Source organism: Homalodisca vitripennis, chromosome 8 (assembly GCF_021130785.1).
Source record: "Homalodisca vitripennis isolate AUS2020 chromosome 8, UT_GWSS_2.1, whole genome shotgun sequence".
NCBI classification, from domain to species: domain Eukaryota; kingdom Metazoa; phylum Arthropoda; class Insecta; order Hemiptera; family Cicadellidae; genus Homalodisca; species Homalodisca vitripennis.
Genome location: NC_060214.1, coordinates 93,407,809 through 93,433,589, shown reverse-complemented (window position 1 = coordinate 93,433,589; position 25,781 = coordinate 93,407,809). Strand labels below are relative to the sequence as shown.

The 25,781-nt window shown below is 31.3% G+C and overlaps 2 protein-coding genes across 2 annotated transcripts in view; one reads left to right on the top strand and one right to left on the bottom strand.

The window, feature by feature from the left end:
• LOC124367754 (protein suppressor of forked) overlaps positions 1–5,209 on the bottom strand; it is a 70,290-nt gene extending 65,081 nt beyond the window's left edge. Inside the window, 1 exon segment of the mRNA XM_046824839.1 lies at positions 4,914–5,209. Coding sequence (XP_046680795.1) covers positions 4,914–4,991 — 78 coding nt within the window. The 5' untranslated portion in view covers positions 4,992–5,209.
• A 6,438-nt stretch (positions 5,210–11,647) lies between these two features.
• The window catches only part of LOC124367752 (choline/ethanolamine kinase), a 70,548-nt gene continuing 56,414 nt past the window's right edge, over positions 11,648–25,781 (top strand). Inside the window, exon 1 of the mRNA XM_046824836.1 lies at positions 11,648–11,875. Within this exon, the coding sequence (XP_046680792.1) occupies positions 11,858–11,875 (18 nt within the window). The 5' untranslated portion in view covers positions 11,648–11,857. The remainder of the gene's footprint in view (positions 11,876–25,781) is intronic.

The following is a 25,781-nucleotide window of genomic DNA, read 5'->3' as shown; positions in this document are numbered from 1 at the left end:
CCTTTTCATTTTATAAAATAAATTTTTAACAATTTTTTTATCAAGGGGTAGTTTTCAAGGGTTGAAAGGGGGTTAAAATTTGATAATTATTATAGAAAATATAAAATATTACTAAACTCTATACTTACATCTTTTTATATCATACCAAAGTATTTTTTTGTGATTTTTTTCGATTTAAGGGGTTGTTTGCAAGGGTTGTAAGATGTTCAAGGGGTTGAAAATGATTTTAATATGAGGTAATTGTGTTAGAAAACACTTTAAAAATTTCACCACTTACTATTAAAAATGTTTTCTAGCGATAAAATGGCTCAATGTCGATTTTTCCATTAAGGGGTTGTTTACACCCCTTAAAAATAATAGGCGGAGTTCAGATCATTTTCACTTTTGAAGTTAAGTGTAAGATGAGCCTAATTCCAAAATTTCATGCAAATCGGTTCACAGTAAAAAAATTCGGAGGTAAGACCGTATTTTTCGCTTCAATGACTGCACTATATGACTATGACTACCATATATTCACATGAGAAAAGCAAAGGAATTTTAGAGGCAGAGTAGGGCTACCAAACTGCAAAAAATATAATTTAAGTTCTTCAGTTTTTTTTCTTTGTTTACGAGATTTCAAGAAATTCTGTCTATCCTAAGTTTAATTGTTATCCATTGTTTTTTATTATTTACTTTTAAGACATCTACAATTTTAAATTATTTGAAAAAAACAGCAAATGATGTTTTTTCCTAAGTTAAATTGAATTTTAAATTCAACAAATAAAACGATTAGATTATTTAAAGATTTATAATATTTAAAACGCACTAGTAATTGAACGGGTTAACAGGCTATTAGTGTGGGGTACGGCAGCACCACGTGGTGCCCCACACACTATATTTAAATATTGATACTATTGAATATGACATTTGACCTATATATTTTTATAATTAATCATTTCCAGCTTGCTTTATTGAGACTAGTGACGTTATTACCAGCTGATATTTGATTTATGTAGGAAATGGTTAGTGACAACGACATGACAATGGCAATGAATATGAAAATATTAGCTGAAAATGATTTTATAAACAAAGAAATATTTGAAAACTGGTCACAGAAGTGAGTGCATTATCGATCATCTTGCAGAATACATGTATCGACGAGAAATTATGATTATTGGTGGTGATCCATTTGAGCATTTTTTAAATTTTATCAAACATGTCTACCTTGTGAAGTAATAGTACCACACGGCTCAAGAGTACTTTAAATACAATTTTGTTACTTTAAACAATTTCAAAAACAAGTTTAGTATTTCTTTTACATATAAAAATATAGCGTCCCTATACTAACATTTTTTGGTAATTCTAAGCAATATATGGGTCAACCTCGATTTTTCTCATATTACAATATAATGTTCCAATAGTCAATTAGAAAAGGAAATGAAAATTGTTTTAACTTACATACATTACCTACATTAAGTTATATTGTAATATGTAATAACAATTTATCAGTAATTTTTAATAAAAAAAAAGGATCACGCACGATGGCTGCCCGCTGCGCAGCGCTTCGCGCTGCTTGCTCTTTTTAGAAAAAAAATTAACTCGAGTAGTTCCAAATTTGAAGCCCAGATCACGTCAGTGCTCCTGATCACTAATAGGTCATTCTAAGCAATATATGACCGTCTGGCGGTTGCCTGCTCCCTATAACTGCTTTCCGGCAAGAAATTCTAGTCATTTCCTTTTCTAATTGACTAATTCAATTCCACATCATCGTTCAAAATTTATTCAAAGTGAACACGTATTTGGAAATAAATTTAAAATTAAAATCATTTGTCATTATTGACTGATAGTGGCAAGAACAATGAAGAACTTCTTTGTTTCACAAGCAGTCACGTTTATCCTTGCTAATATATAAGGTAAGTAATTGTTATTCTTTTGTTGTAATTATATATTATATTTTACCAAATTATATTAATATTTATTCGTTAATCTCTAAGACTGAAACTAGCCAAATAATATTGTTCTTTCAATTATCCATTATATTACTTGGTCCAACATTTACCTTTCAGTTCTTTGGATGGTCATGAATATTGATTCCATATCGTTCAAGGATAGACTTTAATAAGCGGCCTACACTCATTATTCGGTTGTTTTAACGAATTGTTCGATGTTTTTATCCGGCATAATTAGATATTAAAACTTATTCAACTTAGCATACGATTTCACCTTATTACTTATAGCAGTTTTAATGTAAACAATAAACAGCAAGAAGTAACTAATATTTAGAGACTGAAAATGGCGACAAATATGAGGAAAATAGGCTATGTGAGATGTTTCTCACAAGTGACGAGATTAGTTTGGGTGGCTTCAACATGTACATTTGGCTCCTTGTAACCCATGGGGAAAATTCTTTCCTCCATTTCAAAAAAGCTGTTACTCATTGCTATCAAGCTGGGCAAGTTATAAATATTGTAAGGTTTCTTTGATTTGTTACTCTAGGCCTTAAGTAGTTAGTTTTGTTGTTTTGTAATGTTAGTGTTAAATTTAGCCTATGTTCTTAAAATTGTAACAAACAAGATTCTTCTTATTATGGTAATTTATTATAACTTGTGTAAGATTTTTTCATATTGAAGTTCGATGAGATATCGAACAATTCGACAAAAAACCGAATAACGAGTGTAGGCCGTTTATTAAAATCTCCCCTCATTCAATAATCAACATCCAATTGTGATGGTGGACACTTATTGGTACTTTGGGATTATACCGACCACACCAGTATGAAGAACACAAAAATAGAAATTTATAGAAACAAACATGATAGAACGAAAAAACAACTCTTCAATTACAAAATTACAAACTTACAAGCATTTCCAGGTATTGTGATCGGTATTGTTGTCGCTGTTATCTTATCTTTCTCGAGAATCCTGATTACGGCAGGCCGCGCGGCATCACGTGATTTGCACGGTACATAATTGCCTTTCCATTTCAATTCAATTTATATTTCTGATTAGCCCCTCTAGAATTTGATATTTTACTGATAGGTACTATCTCGAGGGATGTTTTTCTTTCGTCGACATCAGCGCGGGACAGCACCTTCGGTGCTGCCCCGCGCTGATGGCCGGAGGCACTCGCATTTTGGGTGGCGGAATGTGATCAAGAATAAAAACAAGTTTTGAGTGTTTTTTTAATAATAAAGAGTTTAGTTTGGTAAATGTTTGTTTTTGTTAAATTTTTGTGTTTGGAGAAATGTAGAGGTAAAACACGAAAGTACAACAAAGCGATGCACCAGCTGAACGGGCGGCGAGGCTCTGCAATCACGTTATCTACTAGACGCTCGACTTTGACCTCTGTCTGAGGATGGGGAGGGGTTTGCGATAAGACAATTCCTGTTTTATACTGACGAAATAGTCTTCTACGCTAATCTAGTAATCAGTAGAAGCAAAATGTTAAATAACGATTCATGTCTGGGTGTGGTCGGTATAATCCCAAAGTACCCACTTATTATACTGCAGCTGACGCCCTTATACTATTTTATAAATACATATATTGGGTAGGATACGATATAAGCGGACCCGGTTTTTTATATCAAAGAATGGAATCATCGATACCTAATATTCGCATCACAAATCCTTGACTATCAATCGATACAAAAGTATCTATAGTCCTCAATAACAATCATATGTTTTTAATTAAAATATGAATTTAATATTTACAGTGATGAAACAAATTATTATAACCAAAATTAGGAAAACTGAAGACGACCATATTTGCTCCTCAAAACAGTTATTTCTCTCCCACAAATTTCACATTTAATGGATTTTTCTGTCTAACATGTTGAAGCCACGTAAAACATGTCTTATCATCAAAGCAATGTCGTACGTAGTTTTCTAAAATTGACTGCCATTTTAATAATCAAATGTAAAATTGAAATATTACCTTACGTGTATTATTTGAAAGTGTTTACGGCTGTTTATATAGATTATTTGGTATCAATTTACAATAACGTGACCATGGAAAGGTATGTTCATTTTTTTCCTGAAAACTACAATTTTTCCTGAAAACAATAGTGAAGAAAAAATTTGTCGGCAACGAAAATCAAAGGAGTTACGATTTTTTGAAATCCTCTGAAAACTCTGTTTTTGACAGTACCTCTGGCAATTTTACTGAAATGATGCCGACTAGTACGTTAATCCTGTCAACGATGCCTGCCCGCTGCGCAGTGCTGCACACTGCTTGCTCTTTTAGAAAAAAAATTAACTCGAACTTGAAAAAGTTGAATCCCAGGTCACGTGATGCCCCTGCTCCTTAATCCTCCAAGTGTTGTTCGACAAAATTTTGTCGGTTATTTTCCATCCTTTAACGCAATAATGCCCGAAAGGCATCAATATAATACAATAATGTACTTTCCCCCCCGTTTATATGCACCTGTGATAATAATACTTGGCTATAAATGCCCAACCCATGAAAAAAAGTCCATTTTCCATGGTCACGCTATTGTAAATAAATACCAATTATTTAAGTTAATTGTTCAAAATAATTAATCAGTATCGATTTATTATATCAGTGGTTATGATTAAGTAACATCATTTGCCAATTTTGATATAAAAAACCGGGTCCCCTTATTGTACTCTACCCCATATATTTGATTGTTTTTATTCACAATAACATCATTACATGTTATACTGTAATTTAAAATGTAACATAATTTGGTATAAGTAGTTGTAGCAAGATTATTTACTCATGAATAATGATACAATATTAAAAAGACTAGAACTAGGCTATAATAAATTGGGAGCAAGGTGTAATGTAAACAGGCCTCCCTCTGCTCATAATCAGTTTTAGGTAGACCTAAAATAGGCTAATTTTCTATAAATATTATGCTTTAGTTATCTTAATGCACAGTTGGTAAACATACTGATCATTCCATAAAGACTTACCACACCAATGTACTCTGGATTATCCGTTGTATTTGTTGAAGACGCCATACTTGCTTCATTTTGAGCTGGAAGATCCATATTTCTGTACGATTATATTATCACGATGAAGTAATTCCAGAGCACTGTCAATAATTAATAAAAGATCACGTCTATTTCTGTTTCTGCGTACTTAAATACATAGTATAACGTAGACCATAGAAACTCCAACAATTAAGTTCCTTTGTGAATCAGTTTCCATAAACATCAACGACGCATTGAACAAACAAGGACTACTCTACTAGTAGTGAGTAGTAGGCTAGTAGTGACCAAGGAGTAGGGATTAAAATCGATGACCGATATTTAAAAAAATCGAATTCTTTGTATCGATAGTTATGAACCTATGTTTTCTAGACATCGATGTTCTTAGAAAAACATTCTCCATGGTTGTTCTGTTGTTAAAGTTCAAAGACTCTTATTTTATTTTATTGATTGCCGCAACCAGCTATGTCAGTTTTTAGAAACATCTTTTTTCCAATTATTATAATGGACAAACTTTATAAATATAAACGATTTTGTCTTTCAAACTTCCAGAGGCTTCACCTAGAGGCATGCATAAAATAGGCTATTTATATCATAGTGAGCATACGCTTCATTTCTGTACTACTAAAAGTTTTGGTTCTCTAGACGTTCTAGCTGAGAAAATTCTACAAAATCCTCTTTAGTTTTGGCAGCAGATGCTCCGTAAACATATCCACTTTATATAATATCACAAATTGCAAAGAACTATATTGCAGGTTTTATTTTCGAAAGAGGGTCTTAGCCTCACACAGTCTAGAAATATACAAAAATTAAAAATTAGGAAAACTTATTACGCTATATAGATGACAGGCTTTGGTCGTTTTACGTGAGCAATTAAGTATTCGCTAAAATTTTGAATACAACTTTTCTAGTAAAATTGTATTTTATTGCTATTAACTATTTAAACATTTTATTGAATAGGAAACCTATTAAAAATAATGCATTTTTTATTTTTAGATTACACTAATATTTCGATAAATCTTCTATTAAATGTATTAGTTCGTTTTTCCGAATTAACTTCCTAATTAGTGTGAGGGGAGATTTATGTTCAAATAGTTATTACTCTACAATTTTCCAGCAATAATTTTATTAAATATGATATTTTATAAATTATAAAATGCATTGTTACATTGTGTATGAATGCATTTGAAATAAGTAAGACAATTTTTACTTTTAAAAATATGAATTTTATATTTACTAGCAAAATAAACTTAAACACTTTTTTCCAAACACAATAACAACGAAAAGGTACTCGTAACTTAAATATTAACAATTCAAAATGCCCAAGTCTTGATGCATTGAACATCGATGTTCAGCTACCGATGTTGTTATGGCATCGGTAGGTGAGATTGATGTTGCCATCAATTTTATTTTTCTATCAAAGCAACTACTGAGGGTAACTAAATGCTTGGTATCTTGCCCTTGAAGGACGCCTTGACTACGTGAAACATAATTATCAAAGAGGAAGAGAGAGAACTTATAATTCTGTATGATTAGTAGATAACTTTTATTTCTACATCACCAGACAGCAAACTCGTAATATAGAAGGATAAAATTAAAAATATATATAGTTTGGTCTTCCAGTCATATTTGGTTTAATTATATCAAAAAATTAAAGTCGCTTTTTGTTATGGTCTGGGCATTAAAAATGCCTACAAAAATCCACTGTAGCATAATTAATTATACTCATCTCAAAAAAATAACCATTTTCTCTTTTTTAAGGTTTATACTTTCATTACCGTTTCTGAAACTATTTAGATCAATAAGTATCCATATCAATGCATTAGGAGACGTAAATATTAAAGGTGATCAATCACAATTTTGTAGCTGGAAATATGGAAACAAATGAAGTTCTTAAATGTTTTATAATAAGTTCACTCTCTTAATGATATTCAGTGAATTAAAGAGTAACACATCAATACTATAAGAATAAAATCTATCTCTTTTGGTATTTCCTCGAATTTCTGAAGCGGGCGTCGTAGTTTTAGTGCATAAGAAGTCATTTTAGTAATGTAAGGAACTACCCGCCTTATAATTTGAAAACAGAAAGTGTAGCTCTATACATTTAATTTAACCACTGAACAACATATTCTTATATTATTAAATTTACAGAGTTACAGTGTCTATTTTCAATTTTGGGGGTGGGTATTGGTGTTGGGAAATCTTCAAATGTAAAGCTGGGACGTGTGATACAGTACCTCATTTTAAAGGTCTCTTGACATAAATAATTTCAAAAACTTTTTCAATTTATCTTGTTGTAAATACACAGTCTGTTAAAAATCTAAAAATAACAGCTTTAACATGCTTTTATGGTTACATTATGGAACATTGCATGACATTTCACATGTTACTCAAAATAGTTGAGAACCCACCCTCCACAATATAACTATAAATATATAAGAAAGATCAGTTATCAAACTATTTAGACGTTTAAACATTATTTTATTTTGAAAATTTAAAACATTTATAATTAAAATATATTAAATACAACCATACAGTGTGGATTATACAAAATTAAGGGTAGTTAAAAAAACACTTTTTTGAATTTAAAATTTGACTTTATCTCAATCGGTTGATATTCTTTAGGAAACACTATCAATAATTTCAATTGATTTATTGTAATCTCTTTCTAACAATCTTAACAAAAAATCAATACTCTCTAAACAAAGTTCTTATAAAACACGTAAAATTCTTGCAGGTCCTCAAACTCTTTATTGTCATGTAATACGAAGTCTACTAGCCCATTTTCAGTGACTGTCCATAAGGGTGCAAGGCAATTTGTCTTACATAAAATGGTAGCTCCATGTTCTTGTGTTTTAAGCTTTTCTAAAATTTGACCGTCACCTTAGTCAGCTTTTAAAGTGTGCATTGTTCTGGTAAACAATGGCAATAATTCAGGTTGTATTCAGGTTCATTGATATAAAACTTAACCTGGTGTACTAATTATGAAACAGATAATTCAGTAATGCAAATGATAGTTAGGAAGCATTATCCTTTATGTTGTTGCTCTTGCAACTATTTTAATACTCAGTTTCTGAAACGTACTCACCCTAAAATTACAGTAATTTTGTTTTTTTTTTATTTATTTACAATTTAAAATGGCTTACACCAGTTGATATTTTGATGGTTTTGGGTGAGTATTATCAAAACCTCTTTGCAGAAACTCAATTGTACACTGAACACTTTTCTAAAAGAGAACATTGCTCACGAAAGATATTTGAAGCTTAACTGACCGTGTTCGAGAAACTGGAAGTGTTATTGTGATCAGAACAAAGATAAGAAGATTACAAGACCAGTTAGTAGAGAAACATCTGCCAATGTCATTGCGGCTGCTCTACAAAGCCCACAGGACTAAAGTCAAAGAATAACGGCGGACTCTGGGTTGAGTCAAAGACAGTTTTGAGAATACTTCACGAAACAGATGCACCCCTGATCCTCTGGTGCGATGAGGCGAGATTTAGAAGTAACGGCGAAGTGTACCACCATATCATACGTGATTGGTCCTTGGAGAATCCACAGTGGATGCGTGCAGTATAAAATCAAAAGTATTGGACGCTAAACAGGTTGTGTGGCATAACTGAAAACAAAATAATTGGTTTCTTTGAAGGAAATTTAAATTGATATATGTACAATTTCTTGCCTAACCTTCAGATGAGTCGTCCGTACGAACTTACACAAAGAATGTGGCTGCAACAAGATGGTATTCATCCATATTACGCTATCGTTGTTCGTAATACACTTAATGAACAGTTTCATAATAAATGGATAGGACAGGGTGCAACAGTCGGTTATCCCGCCCTTTCTCCAGATCTGACCTATTTGAACTACTACCTTTGAGGGAGGCTAGAGTGTATGTTCTATATCACAAGACCAAATACTAGAGAGGAAAAGATGGAAAGAATAAGAAATGCAGTAGCCTCCACTTATCCAGAAGAAACCCAGCGTCCATTAGACATCTTCATGGACAGGTGGAGCGTTGCATTGGCAACAATGGGAAACAATTTGAGCACCTGTGAGGTGTTGGCGGGCTTGATGAAGGACTTTTCAAAGTATTAGTAGCGTTTAACTGTCTTATTTAATGCATGAATAAAATGCTTTAAACAATTTGAAATTGTTATTTTTGCCTGGAGGACCGAAACCGCTTGAGATGAAGCCATAGTTTTAAGAAAGGTGTTGTATTTTTACTACCTTACAAATCATGTGGATGACTTTAATACTTTTTAGCTATACACTCTTTTTTTATTTTTAAAGTGTAAATAATGTTTAAAATCGACATTTATGGGAACTGAACTTTCTTAGCAGTATTTTTTTGCAAGGATGGGTCCTGAACTATTTTTGGTAACATTTGTAGCTTCGTAAATTGTTTAATAAAGTAACAATAAAACATTGTCAAATCCGACTTTTATATCTTTTACATGGTGTACATTGACAGCAAGATAAATAGAAAAATATTTTAAAGATTAAAAACGATAAAGGTTTGACTGGTCCTTAATCCATTAAAACCATTAAAAGGGATTTGTAAAGTAGTAGGAGATTTTTCCAAAATCCAGTTATATTTTTTAGAAAAAGCTTACAAATTATTTACTAAGACAACATTACCTCTTTGGTTATAATACGAGATAAGCTGTTTAAAATGGTGTAAATAATGTATTATATATATATATATATATATATATATATATATATATATATATATATATATATATATATATATATATTACGATTCAATTATTTTGTATCAGTATTTTCCCACGGCTTCGCACACAATGTCGTAGGGTTTACACCTGTTTGGGCACTTCTGGTTCGAGTGTATTATATTTCCAACGATAATGTTGAGTTTGCATTCTTGCCCCGATTAAGAAATGTGTTAAAAAGTGTATATTTATGGACATTGTAATTTACTCTGGTCTTTGTATGTTTTGTTTCATAGTAGATTTTGCCTTTTCCCGATCAAGAATATACACATACACAGCTCTGAGAAGCCTACTTGTATTGAAAGACAGGTTTCATAACAGTCTTTAAATGTATAATAAACCTCAGACTACTTTGTCTATTATATCTGTACTGTTGGCAATAACCCGCTGCTTTGCACGCAATTTAGTAGGCGTGCAAAGTTGTGTACTATCAAAATTATGTACTTTTTAATTAGCGCATAAATTAATATACCTAATAAAACAACATTTTAGTCGAGAATTACATTGTTGAAAAATAATTTTTTGTACTATGCTACAACAATAAAATAACAATAACTGCTACATTCAAAGATCTCTAAGTTTATTAGGTAATAACTAATTGGTTTGAAATAATTTTAGTTAAAAATGGGTTAATCTTTAATTTTATTATTATACATCGAAGTATGGTATAATGTTCGTTCGACCAATTATAGAGAGGCACCTTTCTTAAGTTATAACTCGCGCAACCAAAACACACAGGCTTATAAACGTAATACATATCTACCAAAATAATGTTTAAAATTATTTACTTAGAGATAATTTTGACTTTAAAAAATATTAATTTTATGTCTAAGACTATGATTTGCGAGACGATGAAAGATGATGTGTTCAGATTTTTCTGTACTTTCCTAAGTGTGTATCTAAATCACAGACGGTAAAGTAACGTTTAATTTGACATATTCCATTATATGTTCGATGGTGTAGTAACAATATACAATTTTTAAATAATCATCCTATTTAGGTAAGGAAATTTTGATAGGTCAGGTTATACAGAGTGGGCCAGGCAACCTAGGCCACTGATTGTAGTGGTATGGCAAGTAAAGATTAAAACTCCTTTTCAACTGTATCTCCCCTATTTTTGTGCCAAAGAATGATTTAAAAATAATAAATATAAAATTATTTTGAATTCCTAAAATATCTATAAGGGATATTCTTTTAAGTAGGGGTTTTTTGTGGGAAATGCTTTTAAAATGTATGGCGTATATGAAGAGATTTGCTTTCTTTGTGTGAAGAATTACAGGTATTTACCGAGGAACACCAACTTAGATTGACCACTTTGCTTCAGAAGAGGGAGTTTATCTATTTTGTCTCTCAACAAAATTATCAAAGATTTGTTGTAGAGTTCTGAACTTATAGAAAGGATTTCGTTCCACCTACAACATTGTTTAGCTTATTACCATTACAACGGTTATATTTCCAGGCTTCTTAGACTTTAAAATGCAGCAACTGAGCATGGGGTATATTGCCTACAATAAGAAGCAGAAGTCTTTTGAGTGCAATGATTTTTAGTGTAGTGAGATCTATCACATGGCCAATGTACACGTTACACGTTATTTATTATTGTTATAAAGATACACCGACATTTATAATTTATTTATTTATTTTATATATAATTCGCTGTTTGTTATTGTGTATGTACTGTTTTGTTAACTTTACGTGCATCTTTATTATTTTTACCATCAAGATTATAACAATTTTAAATCACGTTTTGCGTTAATAAATAAATAAAAACACTGTGGGTAAAGTTAAAATTGGCTAATCCTCAATTTTGCTATTTCACACATATTTTCTATATTATTTATTTCAAATTGTATCTGGTATATACCATGTATTTATTGGCTTATCAAATGTAAATTCAACATCCAAATGTAGGTTTTACAATATGATGTGGCGCTTAGTGGCAAAATTCTAAACTAGACCCATTTTATTTGATATCCCTACGACGCTTAGTCACAGTTAGTCAGTGTGAATTGTGGTGCTGTCGGTTTCGGTTATCAAGTCGTCTGCTGTATTTGTTGTCATAGATTTATAGTTAAAAATTTTAAACCACAGAGTTTACTATTAAAGCAGTGTTATACTCTTTTCTCCCACTTGAGTATTCAATTGCCTAAATAAGTAAAGCAGATACACTTTCACCAGTTTGAAAATAGAACAATGGTTCTCAAAAATAAGGTAAGTAACTTGGTAGTTTAAGGTATGATAGTTAAAGAACATTATTTTCGTTTTAATGTTCTTGTCTTGTTCGTAATGTAATATCACTGCTTGTGTATTCTTAAGATAGTATGTTATGTCAACATATTTGCAAAAGTGGTGGTTACACATATACAAAGTAAAAGCTTCTGGATTGTTTTAAATTTAATAATAAATATTACATAAATTATTACTCAAATTAACACTCCTTATTTGTAGTGTTGTGAGATCGGATTGGATTTAAATTAAATCATCTTGAGCCACAAGACAATGATGCTGTTCTAGGTTAAAATGGTCCACCATCCCAAAACAGCACATAACCTAGATTTCATTTTATCTATTTGTTTTATAAACATTTTAGACGTTTATGTATATTTGTACATTTTAAATCAACCAATGACTTTTAAACACGGGATAAAAATGTAAAAAAGTGTGAATACTAGGCTATTGAATTTAAATTGAAACTGGAGACAGAATGCAATAAGAGGTCCCAGTTTTTATTTATTTATTTATTTCAACGGTAAACCATTTTGTACAACATAACTTATAACAAAGGTGATATTAGTTTAGTGTATTCCAGGCATTTAGTTTAGAGTAATCATCTATACTTCTTATATCAAATAATATAAGAATAACCATTGATATAAATGTACCTTAAATATTAAATAAAATTGTCATAGCCTATTTATAACAAAAATGATTAATTTAATACTTGAAATAGTTTTGTAAATGTTAACCCAAGAACTGACAACTAAATTATCTCTATTTGCAGACCACTTTTCTAGGTTTTCCAAGGATATTTTATAAAAAATATAAGAAATACTAAAAGTTATTTGATTATGCATTGTTTTATATATATATATATATATATATATATATATATATATATATATATATTTTCATTACAATCTGTATTTTTTACTGTGCATAGTTTTCTAAGTAAAATTCTTTTTTGTTACTTCTATTTGAAACATTTTTATATATTTTTTTTGTTTTAGGGGGTGTTTTACCTAGGCTATATCTTCAAAGTTAAAAGCAATGTTCTAATTTTCTTTCATTTTAAAATATAAAATGTTATACACCCACTAAATAAACATATTCATATGTGTTGTGGATACATATCCCTAATTATTGTAAAATATATTTACAAAAATGTACAATTATAAACTGTTTTGGTTGGGGCAATGAGATCATACACTAGGCCTAATCAGATTCACCACCGCTGTCATGGTCTACTGGTTTACTTTCTAACAACTCTCTTTTACAATTCAACATATAAAATTTGCTAAAATACAAACTAGACACTTCTAACCTAGACCTACATCGATTACGAAATGGCTTATTTTGAAACAAAAAAAGGTACTTTGGGATTATACCGACCACACCCAGACATGAATCGTTATTTAACATTTTGCTTCTACTGATTACTAGATTAGCGTAGAAGACTATTTCGTCAGTATAAAACAGGAATTGTCTTATCGCAAACCCCTCCCCATCCTCAGACAGAGGTCAAAGTCGAGCGTCTAGTAGATAACGTGATTGCAGAGCCTCGCCGCCCGTTCAGCTGGTGCATCGCTTTGTTGTACTTTCGTGTTTTACCTCTACATTTCTCCAAACACAAAAATTTAACAAAAACAAACATTTACCAAACTAAACTCTTTATTAAAAAAACACTCAAAACTTGTTTTTATTCTTGATCACATTCCGCCACCCAAAATGCGAGTGCCTCCGGCCATCAGCGCGGGCTTCGACAGCACCTTCGGTGCTGCCCCGCGCTGATGTCGACGAAAAAAAAACATCCCTCGAGATAGTACCTATCAGTAAAATATCAAATTCTAGAGGGGCTAATCAGAAATATAAATTGAATTGAAATGGAAAGGCAATTATGTACCGTGCAAATCACGTGATGCCGCGCGGCCTGCCGTAATCAGGATTCTCGAGAAAGATAAGATAACAGCGACAACAATACCGATCACAATACCTGGAAATGCTTGTAAGTTTGTAATTTTGTAATTGAAGAGTTGTTTTTTCGTTCTATCATGTTTGTTTCTATAAATTTCTATTTTTGTGTTCTTCATACTGGTGTGGTCGGTATAATCCCAAAGTACCCAAAAAAATACTAATTATTTGTTTCACTACATCACTCCCGTGAAAGAGAAATGCTTTCCAAAACAAGTTTATACCACCCGTGACAAAATAATAACTTCAAAATAACATTACATACTTGCAACAAGAAACATAAACAAACTAACCAATACGTAAACAAGAAAAAGTAAATGACAAGAATGAAAATTTAATACGATATTCTTCTTTTCTCCAACATGTATCAAAGATCAAAAAGTACCGAAATTCATACTAATTGATACATTTATTTATCCGCTATTAAATACTTCCATTACTTAAAATTGTCCAAAAGCATTATAGTTACTTTATAAAGTAGATTTTTTGTGCCGATGACATTTGCCATTGTTATAAAACACATATTTGCATGTGTTACAAAAGGTAAAACACAACGTTTCAAGGATTGGAATCCATCCTCTTCGTCAGGTATGGGAGTTATTAGTATATACAAAAATAAAGAGTAGAAAGGAGAAAAGAGGGGAAAGAAAAAAGGTCAAAAACGTACCCTAAAGCTGCTTGGAGGTTAGTCCAGGCATTGTCACTAAATAGAAAATGCAAGTCCCGAGCACAAGTCACGAGTACTAGTATCCCACTTTCATCTGTGCCAGTGTGATTGTGTTTCTTGTACTCATGACTTGTTCTTTTGATGTAAAACATAACATACTTTGTCATAAAAAGATTTTCTGAAAAATCAAAATCAATATTTTAATTTTCTCAAAAATTGCATTTGCATGCTCAGACAATGATATATCTCGAAACGCAATATGTCTAATGTCTGTTGGCTCTAATGTTTTAAGTCATACAATTTCTTTAATTCTTTTTTTTTGTCTTCAATTTGTCACTTAATATAAAAGTATCTAGTGCAGAAGAAATTGTTTCTTGAGGTGGTTTGCTTCAGCATCAAACGTCTGCTTCATTGAGCTATTTCGCCTCTGCCAGAATTTCTTGGACAAGTAGTGTTAAGAGCTAATGTGAATATTAGAAATTTATCATATTCTCAATCCAAGTTGTTGCATTCCAAGACCTCTTCCCAGGACTGCAATGAGAAAAAGATCCATAGATTTTCCAAATAGTTCTTATTTATAAATCTGCATGTTTATGAAATTGCGAGTGTCCTTTACATCTTGAAATTAAATTCACATAATTGCCCAGTATGATCTTAAATTCCGGTATTGGAGATTTGGATATTTACATCACCTTTATGCTCCACAGAAATGCAGAAGATATCTATTGAGGTGCTGCTAATATTAGTGGTTCATGTAAGAGGGAGATCCAACCTATGAATGTTGTAGGTTGCCAGAAGTTCCACGAATTGCCTTTGTGCAAAAAATGGAACAAGGGAATCAATATTGAAGTCTCCAATGACAATAATAATGTTATAGAGAGATCCACAAATCTAGCACTGAGGAAAGAGTATGGAGGGCAGCAGTATAAGATTGTTTGCCATTTTTTGGAGGACAATAAATTCCTAGTTAGCAATTTTTGTAATATAATTTTACAAGTAGGTTGGTTTGTCAAATGGCAACGACCAGATCTTTGAGTTGAGGTTGAAGACCTTCTGCAGCCAACAGTTGGTGAGCCCAAGAGTAATAATGATTTTAGGAGATTACTAATGATGATGTTCTTGATTATAAGTTATTTTTTATTGTGAGGGAAAAACACAACTTACTCTTAACTAAGTGTAATATTTATTGTAACCTAATAATTAAATATACAATGATAAAACCATAATATATATAACGTAGCTATGGTGGGAAAGGTTGATTGAATGTGAATGTTCAGTTCATTTCCTTCTTCTTCTTCGCCGACTTTTTTTGGAACTTTTCGGACAAAAGTGACTCCAGATTCCAGGAGTAAAGTCTGTGACAGTGTCAGATTCCAGAGCTGCTCTAAGAGGAAGGTGAACTTAAGCTAAACTCAACATTCATATACTGCTTACTTTTACTAATAAATTAGAATGATAATAAATTTCAATTTAAACAACTTAAAATACATTAAATGCATCATATAAAATTTTCTATGTTATGAAAACTTGTAAATGATAATAAAAATACACTAAAGTTTATTTGCTTTATTTTTATGAAAATCATAGTGACTTAAATAGGCTCGTACATAGAATTTTAAATAAAGATAACCGAAAAAAATAAAGGAAGACTAATAAAATACTATAGAATAAATAAAGTGGTAGTAGTTAATAATAGATAAATCCATGAACTCTTTAATAATGTACAACACTACTACTTAAGAACTAATTAAGGGGTAATATTAGTAAGAATTTATTTGCGTTTATAATTTTAAAAATTTATTGGTTGATGTTTTGTATTAATCTCCTTAGGAATTAAACTTGTGACATTTCGGTCAGTGACTCTTACCCATTTGATATGGTGAAGGTTGAGTACTGAAGGACGTAATTAAAAACACTTTTTTACAATAAACAGCAGTAAACTAATTAAACGGTATATCAATAACAACTCCCAACGTATTTTATACACAGAAAATCTCACGAAACATATTCATAAGATAAAGGATTATGTTTATGTACTGAAAGGTGTGAACACATTTCACGCTTGCATTGCTATCTATTAGTATTTACAAAGCCACTGCAGTTTTGTTTACCAGTCGGTGAATGCAGATCGAAATAAGTGCCACAATCGTTCTGCTTTCATTGGATGAGTATCTTTGGATCGCTATAAGATTTTGGATTGAGATAATTTTGTTTTTCATTGTTATGAGCGACAAGATGTGGATATTGTACTCAATACAGAATGCAAACAGCAGTTGATGTAATAATGCCAATCAAGTAACACAAACCTAGAAGGTTCAAATAATTTCTTTACTATAGTGAAAATAATGATTAATAATGTTGTGACATAAAAGGCATTATTTTGGTTGATTTCATGAAATGTGGATAAACAATACAGCTAACATGTTCTGACAATAATTAATCAAGACATGGAATCTTACATCAACAGCACATAAAGTTGTTCGGTGTAATTTTTTTCATGATTGCGCATTCTCAGAATTGTTTTCATATTTCTTTTATGTATTGACTGCTAATTATGACACTTACAATTATTGGCATTAAAAGATGGTAACCTGTATGGAAAGTGGTTACATGAAGTTGCCTTCATTCCACAGAATTCCTCACGTAATTTAAAAAATTAATAAAACCATCATCAGAAGTACCATAAGTGGACTCATTTTAGTGATCCAAGTTTCATTTAAGATACATCACAGTAATTTGTACTAGTCTATTTTATCAAAAACTATTCAACATAGGACGCTTTGATTATGGAATGGAGTAGAAAACATATAGTTGATATATATATATATATATATATATATAATTTCAATAAACATTGAATCGCAAAAAGTACTTGCTCCGCCGGGAGTCGAACCCGGATCTCTCACTTGCCGGGTGAATGTGCTACCATTACACCACAGAGCGCTTACTTTTTCCGATTCAATTATTTTGTATTTGGCCGTATCTGTCACATATGCGTTTAAATAAGCAAACTAACATATGATCGGAAGACCAAATACCTGTCAAACGACTTTTATTTACATTAAATTGTATAAATGGCAACAGCCTTATTTAATTTCAATAAACATTGAATCGCAAAAAGTACTTGCTCCGCCGGGAGTCGAACCCGGATCTCTCACTTGCCGGGTGAATGTGCTACCATTACACCACAGAGCGCTTACTTTTTCCGATTCAATTATTTTGTATTTGGCCGTATCTGTCACATATGCGTTTAAATAAGCAAACTAACATATGATCGGAAGACCAAATACCTGTCAAACGACTTTTATTTACATTAAATTGTATAAATGGCAACAGCCTTATTTAATTTCAATAAACATTGAATCGCAAAAAGTACTTGCTCCGCCGGGAGTCGAACCCGGATCTCTCACTTGCCGGGTGAATGTGCTACAAATAATATATATATATATATATATATATATATATATATATATATATATATATATATTATTTGTAGTGAATTACTTTACAATTAAAACAAATTGTTTTTAAAACATTGGCACTATATTTCGGTGAAAACCGTCTTCAGGTGCAAAAAATGTATAAAATATAAAAGAAAACAGTACAAACGAAAGTAAATAAACAGTGAATAAGTAATAATAATAAATACAGATGACATGAACTAAACAATTGTTCCATATGTTGATTTCAAATTTAGATGTTTTTGGCTAAGTTATCTGATGTTGAGTCCATGTGGAATTTTGCTCTTTAAAACCAATTGGTGTGCTTGTTCTAATGTTCTGAGGTAAATTGGGTTTGAATTTGTATGTACTTGCCGAATAGGTTTGACTGAATATGTATTTTCAAAAGTTTCATTGTGATTTATACCATGAGTCACGACAGTTTTCTTTAAATCTTGGTGTTTATAATCAAATCGGTGTCCTGTCATTCTTGTCCTCAAGGTATTTGTTGTTGAGCCAATATAATCTGCTGGACATTTTTTACATTGAATTTGGTAAATCACATTTTTAGATTCACAAGACAAGTTGTCGATGATAGGATATGTCTTGCGTGTTTTGCTACTAGTGAATTTTGAAGAATTTGGTAACATTTTACAAATCAAACATCTTGGTTTATTACACGGATGTGATCCTTTTTGTTTTGGTATTGATTTTTCATTGGTGTTTGTCATTGGTAATTTAGGTTTGACCAATATATCTTTAAGAATAGGAGGTCTTTTAAAGATTACTCTAGGAGTTGTTTTAAAAATATCATTAGTTGAACTAGAATTTTGTAAGGTATTAAATGATATTTTAAGAATATTATTAATTTTGTGAAGCCCTGGATGGTATTGAACTATTAATTTTGGATCACTGTTTTCAAATTTAGAATGTAGTGTTTTCTTTTTTACATTAAGTTTATCTTTAAGTAATTTTCGTGGATAACCTCTTCTTAAGAATGCGTTCATAATATCGTCAATGTATTTTTCCAAGTCATTTGTATTACTACATAATTTTTGAGCTCTGCATGCTAAACTTTTTGGTATATTCCTCTTGATATGGACTGGATGACAGCTGTCGTAGTTTAAATACTCCAAATTATTCGTTTGTTTTACGTTAATTTTGCTTTTTAAATGTCCATTTTCAATAAATACTTCCATATCTAAAAATTTGACTGATGTTGAAGACGTCTCAAATGTGAATTTTAATTTGCTAAAATTGTTTAAATGTTCTAAAAATTTGGTTAAATTATTCTTCCCATGTGTCCAAATAAAGAAAATGCCATCAATAAAATGTTTCCAAAATATAGGCTTGTAATTTTGACTGTTGAGAAAATCTGTTTCTAGTTTTCCCATGAAAAGATTGGCATATGACGGAGCCATACGAGTTCCCATGGCTGTGCCTTTTTGTTGTAAATAAAATGTATCCTGAAACGGAAGCAATTCATTGTAAGCACAAAATGGATTAATTTTGTAATAAATGAAGTACTAGGTTTTGTGTCAATTTGTCTTTGATTAAGATAGTATGTTACAGCTTCAATTCCTTCATCGTGTTCTATATTTGTGTATAAAGAAGTGACATCAACAGTGACCAATATTGCATCGTTAGGAAGAGGTTGGGGTACATTTTTAAGTTTATCTAAAAAGTCATCAGAATTTTTTATGAATGATGGTAGATTTTGGACAAAGTCCTGTAGCTGATGATCCACATATATATATAATTTCAGTAAACATTGAATCGCAAAAAGTACTTGCTCCGCCGGGACTCGAACCCGGATCTCTCACTTGCCGGGTGAATGTGCTACTATTACACCACAGAGCCCTCACTTTTTACGATTCAATTAGTTTGTATTTGGCCGTATAAATATTTCAATATATATTTATTATATATTAATTTAATACTTAAGATGATCAGTCTTCCACTTTCGATGATTTAGCAATAACAAGTTTATTGACTAAACATTAGGATGTAAATGAGATACACTGATGGTGCCACCACAATCAAGGACATCAAGGGTACAGCCGGTTCTGAAATAATTCCATAACTTACCATTGAATGGTTATGTGGGTTGTAGACAGTACAATGTAATTACAAAGAAGCCATGTTAATCAATACTCTTAAATGAAATCTGACTGGATTGAGTGTTTTATTTATATGTTTTTATGTTTTTGGTGAAGGTTTTATGTCTGTTGGGTTGTTTTTTATTAGGGGTCATTTGTTTGTGGTGCCAGTATCATAGACCTGCAAAATCAGAAATGACAAAGAATGAAGAATTCATCTTTGCTGCAGGACATGATTGTGATGATAACCTTCTGACCTGGCTTGTTTTAGAAGTTTTCTTGTTATTTCTGTGAATGTATACCGTTTAAATGTGATTAAGGTTATGTCCTTCAACTTGTCAGATAAAGACTCAAGGTTATCCATTAAGATACCTTTTTATCAGTGCAATCAAATAACTGTACTAAATCAGAATGTCAAGGTTATTATATTAAAGGTATTACAGTTTTGGAACTTAAGCAAAAAAAATTGTCCTTGTAAATATTTTGAATTATACTGTCGTTCAGTTATACTCAGTTTTACAATATCAACGAAAAATATTATTTTAAGTGATAACTATTAAAATAAAATAAATCCTTATACTATATTGATCATGGATAGTGTGAAAGAATAACAGGATTACGGATGTATGCTTCAAAAAAGAACATTACGTTTTGAGATTGTAATCTATTCTCTTCAAGATTCAAGATTCAAGATTCAAGATATTTTATTGTCATTAAGCACAATACATATTATGCAATAGACAAAGTCAACATATTATAGCCTACTTTAATCTAATCTTTAGTCTAGGCACAGTTATAGGACAAAATACAGTATTGCCAGCTTAGAACTAAATAACAATAATATAAATGTAAATAAAAACAATAAAATTACAATTAAATAATTTAAAAATCTATACATTATGTGCTAACAATCCTAATCTTAATTAACAATGGATTTAAAAACTTAATGAGCTAATATCACAGGCTAGGTAATCTTCAACAGTGCAGTGTAAAAAGCTTTATTTTTCAGCCACTTTGCAATGGTAACTTTAAAATTATTAAGTGTAACATTCCATGCCTTCTCTGGTAATTTTATTAAATAATTTTATACTGAAAAATATCTGGCTGTTTTTGGTCTTTTCGAGTCTGACTGGGGGTAGATCGAGTAAATACTTTTTTTCTTGTGCAGTGTGTATGAACATCTTGTCTATTTATGAAACTATTCAAATTTTCTTTTACATCAAGTAATGAGCAGTAGATGTATAAACTTGGCAAGGTCATAATTTGAAGTTCTTTAAAAAAAAGGTGAACAAGATTCTTGTTTAGAAACATTTTTTAAAATCCTAATAGCTTTTTTTTTGCCATAAAAATATTTTTTTGGCACTGGAAACTGTTTCCCCAAAGAGTCACACCATACCTCAAGTGTGAGTGGCAGGAAAAAATGCATAATAAGCAGTTATCAACATCTCCTGAGTAACAGTATTCCTTAGTTTACATAATAGGTATATAACTCTAGATAGTTTAGTACATAAATAATTAACATGATGTTGCCAGCTTAATTTACTATTCTAGGATAACACCCAATAACTTAACAGAATCATTTACTGTATTTAGTATTATTGTGTAGAGATTAATGTTAAATATTCAGTTTTATTATGATTCACTGCCAACCCATTTGCTTTAAACCATTCTAGAGCTAATTTTAAATATGAACATTCTTGATCAGATTTGAAGATTTGTGAGTCTTTATTACAGTTTAAAAGAGTAGTATCATCCGCGTACAAAACAGAATTACAAGGTAGGCTAGATGAAAAATCATTGATTGCAACAATAAAACAGAAAAGGTCCCCAAAACAGAGCCTTGCGGAACTCCCAATTTCACTGTTCTGAAATTGGACTTGTTCTCCCCCTGGACAACCATCTGTTTCCTGTCAGATAAATAAGATGACAATAATTGTAATGCCTTTATGTTATGTTTTATGCCATAACTAAACAACTTTTTTAACAACAACTCATGATTAATACAGTCAAACGCTTTACTTAAATCTATCAATGTTGCAGATGATATAATCTTTTTCTCAAAATTATTTAAAATGTTTTCCACAATTTTTCCTATTGCTTTCACAGTATTTGATTTTTTTATAAATCCATATTGTTCTTTACAGAGCAAAAATTGTTTTGAGAAAAGAAATCATACAATTGGTCTTTTTAAACAAACACTCAAAAATCTTACTCAGTATGGGAACCAAAGAAATGGGACGGTAACTAGCAGGATCTGCCTTGCCTGCCCTTCTTATATACTGGTACTACTTTGGAACATTCAGTGCTTTAGGAAAAATCCCCTCAGATAACATCCAGTTTGAATAGAAATGTCAATGGTTTTACTATGTAGGGTATAATATCCTTGATGATTTTATTAGAAAACCCAAAATTAATCTTCACTTTTATGACCCACTCAACTTAGATACATATTTTATAATTTCAAATTCAGTTATTACATTTAATTGGAATGTTTTACTAGCATTATTAAATCTAGATAAATAATTACTCAAAAGCTCAATAGCAGTGTCAAAATTATTTTGCTTCAAATGTGTAGTACTAACTATATTTATAAAATAATCATTAAAGTCATCAGGTTTTATTAATTCTTCAACGCTTTCTTTCTTACAATGAATTTCCTTTTTTATTATACTCCAAGCAGCTTTACATTTATTTGGAGCTCTCATAATATATCTGTCAGTGGCTAATCGTTTTTCTTCCTTAATTCTATTTTTATACATCTTTTTTATTTTCTATATACATTTTTTTGTGTTCAGCTTCATTTTCTGTGCCTTTACTTATCTTGAATCTATCATAAAACACTGTTACTATATTTCTAAGTTTATATAGTTCAGGTGTAAACCAGTCAACCTTTGGTCTATTTCTACTTTTGATTTTGACATTCTTTAACAGGACAGCATTCTTTAAGTGAACTTGTTAATATTTTGTATAAAAAAATCAAAAGCATCGTCAACAGTTTGAAAAAAAGTAAGCTGCCACCAGTCAGTCTGATTCAGTCTATGTTTCAAACCTTCAATGGCACCAAAAGACAGATCTCTCCACTTTTCTTTTAAGAATATTTTTGTCCTGGTACTGTATTTGAAAAATGCAACTCATAAAACTCTGTGTATATACCAGCATGATCAGATACATTTGGTTCGATAACTTGACATTTTACTTTGTTTTTGCTTAAATTACTAACAACATTGTCAAGGCAAGCAGCATCTTCTCTAGTTGTATCAAAATTATGACAATTACATATTAAATGATCTTAATAAATTCAAAAAAGTAAATTTTTCAGAAGAATCTTTTCTTACATCTACATTAAAATCACCTGTTAGTATCACAGTTGCAAAATTTTTTATTTAAATATATCATTTAAAGACTTCCAAAATAATCAAAGAAAAACTAAAAATATTACTCTTTGGAGTACGGTAGATGGTAACTATAACAACATCAATCTCCTTTAAATATATATAGCTGTTGCTTCCAAAACAAAGACAACACAAAAAATTACTAATATCTACAGTTTTATATTGGATTTTCGACTTTACAAAGATTGAGCTGCCGCCCCTACAGAGTGGTTTCTCTCTACAGTAAATACTTGCTAATTGATTAACCATTTAGTATATATAAAATCAGATTCTTCATAAAAATAACCAGTGTTCATTAAGAGTTAGGATATCACAGTCATAGCTATCTAAAAATAAGTCTAAAACATCTACCTTATTTTTTTATACATTGAATGTTAAGATGAAAAAAGAGTTAGGGGTTTGGATGAGTGCTGTCTGTTTGTTCTTCTATTCGAATTGACCGTTGAAGAGGAGGCTGCACATTTCCCGTCAAAGGTTTCGACAGTAGGTTGTATCATGTCTTCCGTACTGGGTTCTCCTGCGCTGCTCGGGTCCATGGCCGAAGGAGGTCGAGTACTGTAACTTTTCACGGCCTCATCAATTTTACCAGCCAGCCAGTCCTTACCTTTGGCATTGAAATGCATACCGTGCTTCGTGTGCATGTCCTTTGTAGCAACACTTGCTTCCACGAAAGACACATTGCCAAAAACCATTTGCTTAGTTCTTTTAGCACTAAATTGGTTTTTCTTGTTTCCTTATTCACACAAGACCACTCAGCGAGATCGTACCTACGTGCTTCTTCACGTATCAAGAACTTATGATATAAGATTATGCAAACACATAAATCAATATATGGGCGATTAACTTGCTAATGTCAAACTTAACAACACAAAACTGGTTGTATGACAAAAATAATTCAAACATGTCCAGGGTTGTCTGACAAAGCATAAACCATATAACTGCACATTCATTGATACCTAAAGAAGAGCATTTTCCATTTCTCGAAACATAGTGGTTTATTTTTGTCATATATAACGTTAGCAAATATTTATAATTCTGTTATCCTTTCTTTAATTTATCCAATTTGATTTTTATGGTTGACAACTTATTTGTTATTGTAATTTATTTTAAAGTAGAATGTGATCCTCTTTTAAGCCTTACTCTGCCCATGCCCATGATCACATAGGTCTTTGACATACAATAAATAGTACAATGTATTTAATATTCTTATTCTGTACTGATGGAACTGAATAAGGGGGTCAGTACGGTATAAGTTGTACAGTACTGATAAAAGTTGCTGTGGTCACAGACAAGATTTGAACCAGTGCTATCATCATCCAGACCAAGGTTCGACCCATTAGACCATGCGGACATTGACTTTCTCAAAAATAATTAGCTATTAATATTAAATTTTGTATTGTACGATGATAATCCATTACGTGCAACGTAACTGGTGAACTACTTGTACTGATTCTATCGGCAATAGACAAATTCTTTATGTATATAGAGTAACAGAAGTAGCGTCAGGAAGGAAATGTAATTAATTTAGAGTACACTCAGGTCAACAAAGAAGACATGTGCTGATTATTTATGTTGTAAAAAAGATAAATAATAGACTGAAAACCAGTGTTAAAAGTTGGTGACAAGATCTGTTAAACAATATTGCATTGTAGTGCCTTCCCTACCTCACTGGAATATTTAATATTTAAACTCTGCTATGGAACCTAACTCAATGAACAAAAATTTGGATGTATCATATAACAAGATATCTCAAAAGATCGTCTGCAGGATTTAAATTTTGTGTGAAACTTTATACGGTTCACATAGATAAAAATGAGGTCTGTGATGGTGCATGTCCAACCATTGAATTTGGCTAAGCGTCATTGAAGCTCTTGCTAGGCTCACACAATTTCTTTTTTGTGCTGTTAGGAAGTATTTTCTGTATTATGTATGTCTGGATACCTAACCGCAGGATATTTAGAGAATGAGATGAGCTATAGGCTTGAAATTTGGCATTCTACATCAGTGAAACCTGTTATCGGTGTAGTACCCCTACCTTGTATAAGGAAAGAGAATGCAAAAATCTCAAAGAAAATATCTGGATTCCTCACTACAGCAGTTTAGTTTGTTCAATGAGAGCCAGTTAACAATTTTCAAAATAAATATAAAAATACATTTTATTTAATAACTAGCAGTAAACTTTGGCTTCACATGCAATTTCATTCAAAATAGGGACAGCGTGAGCATATTCTTTTTAAATAATATTCCAAACTATCACTGAGATCAGTGATATTCACTGAAAGATATTCTGATCTCTTTTTTCATTTTAGATTTGATGGTGCCCTGAAATCG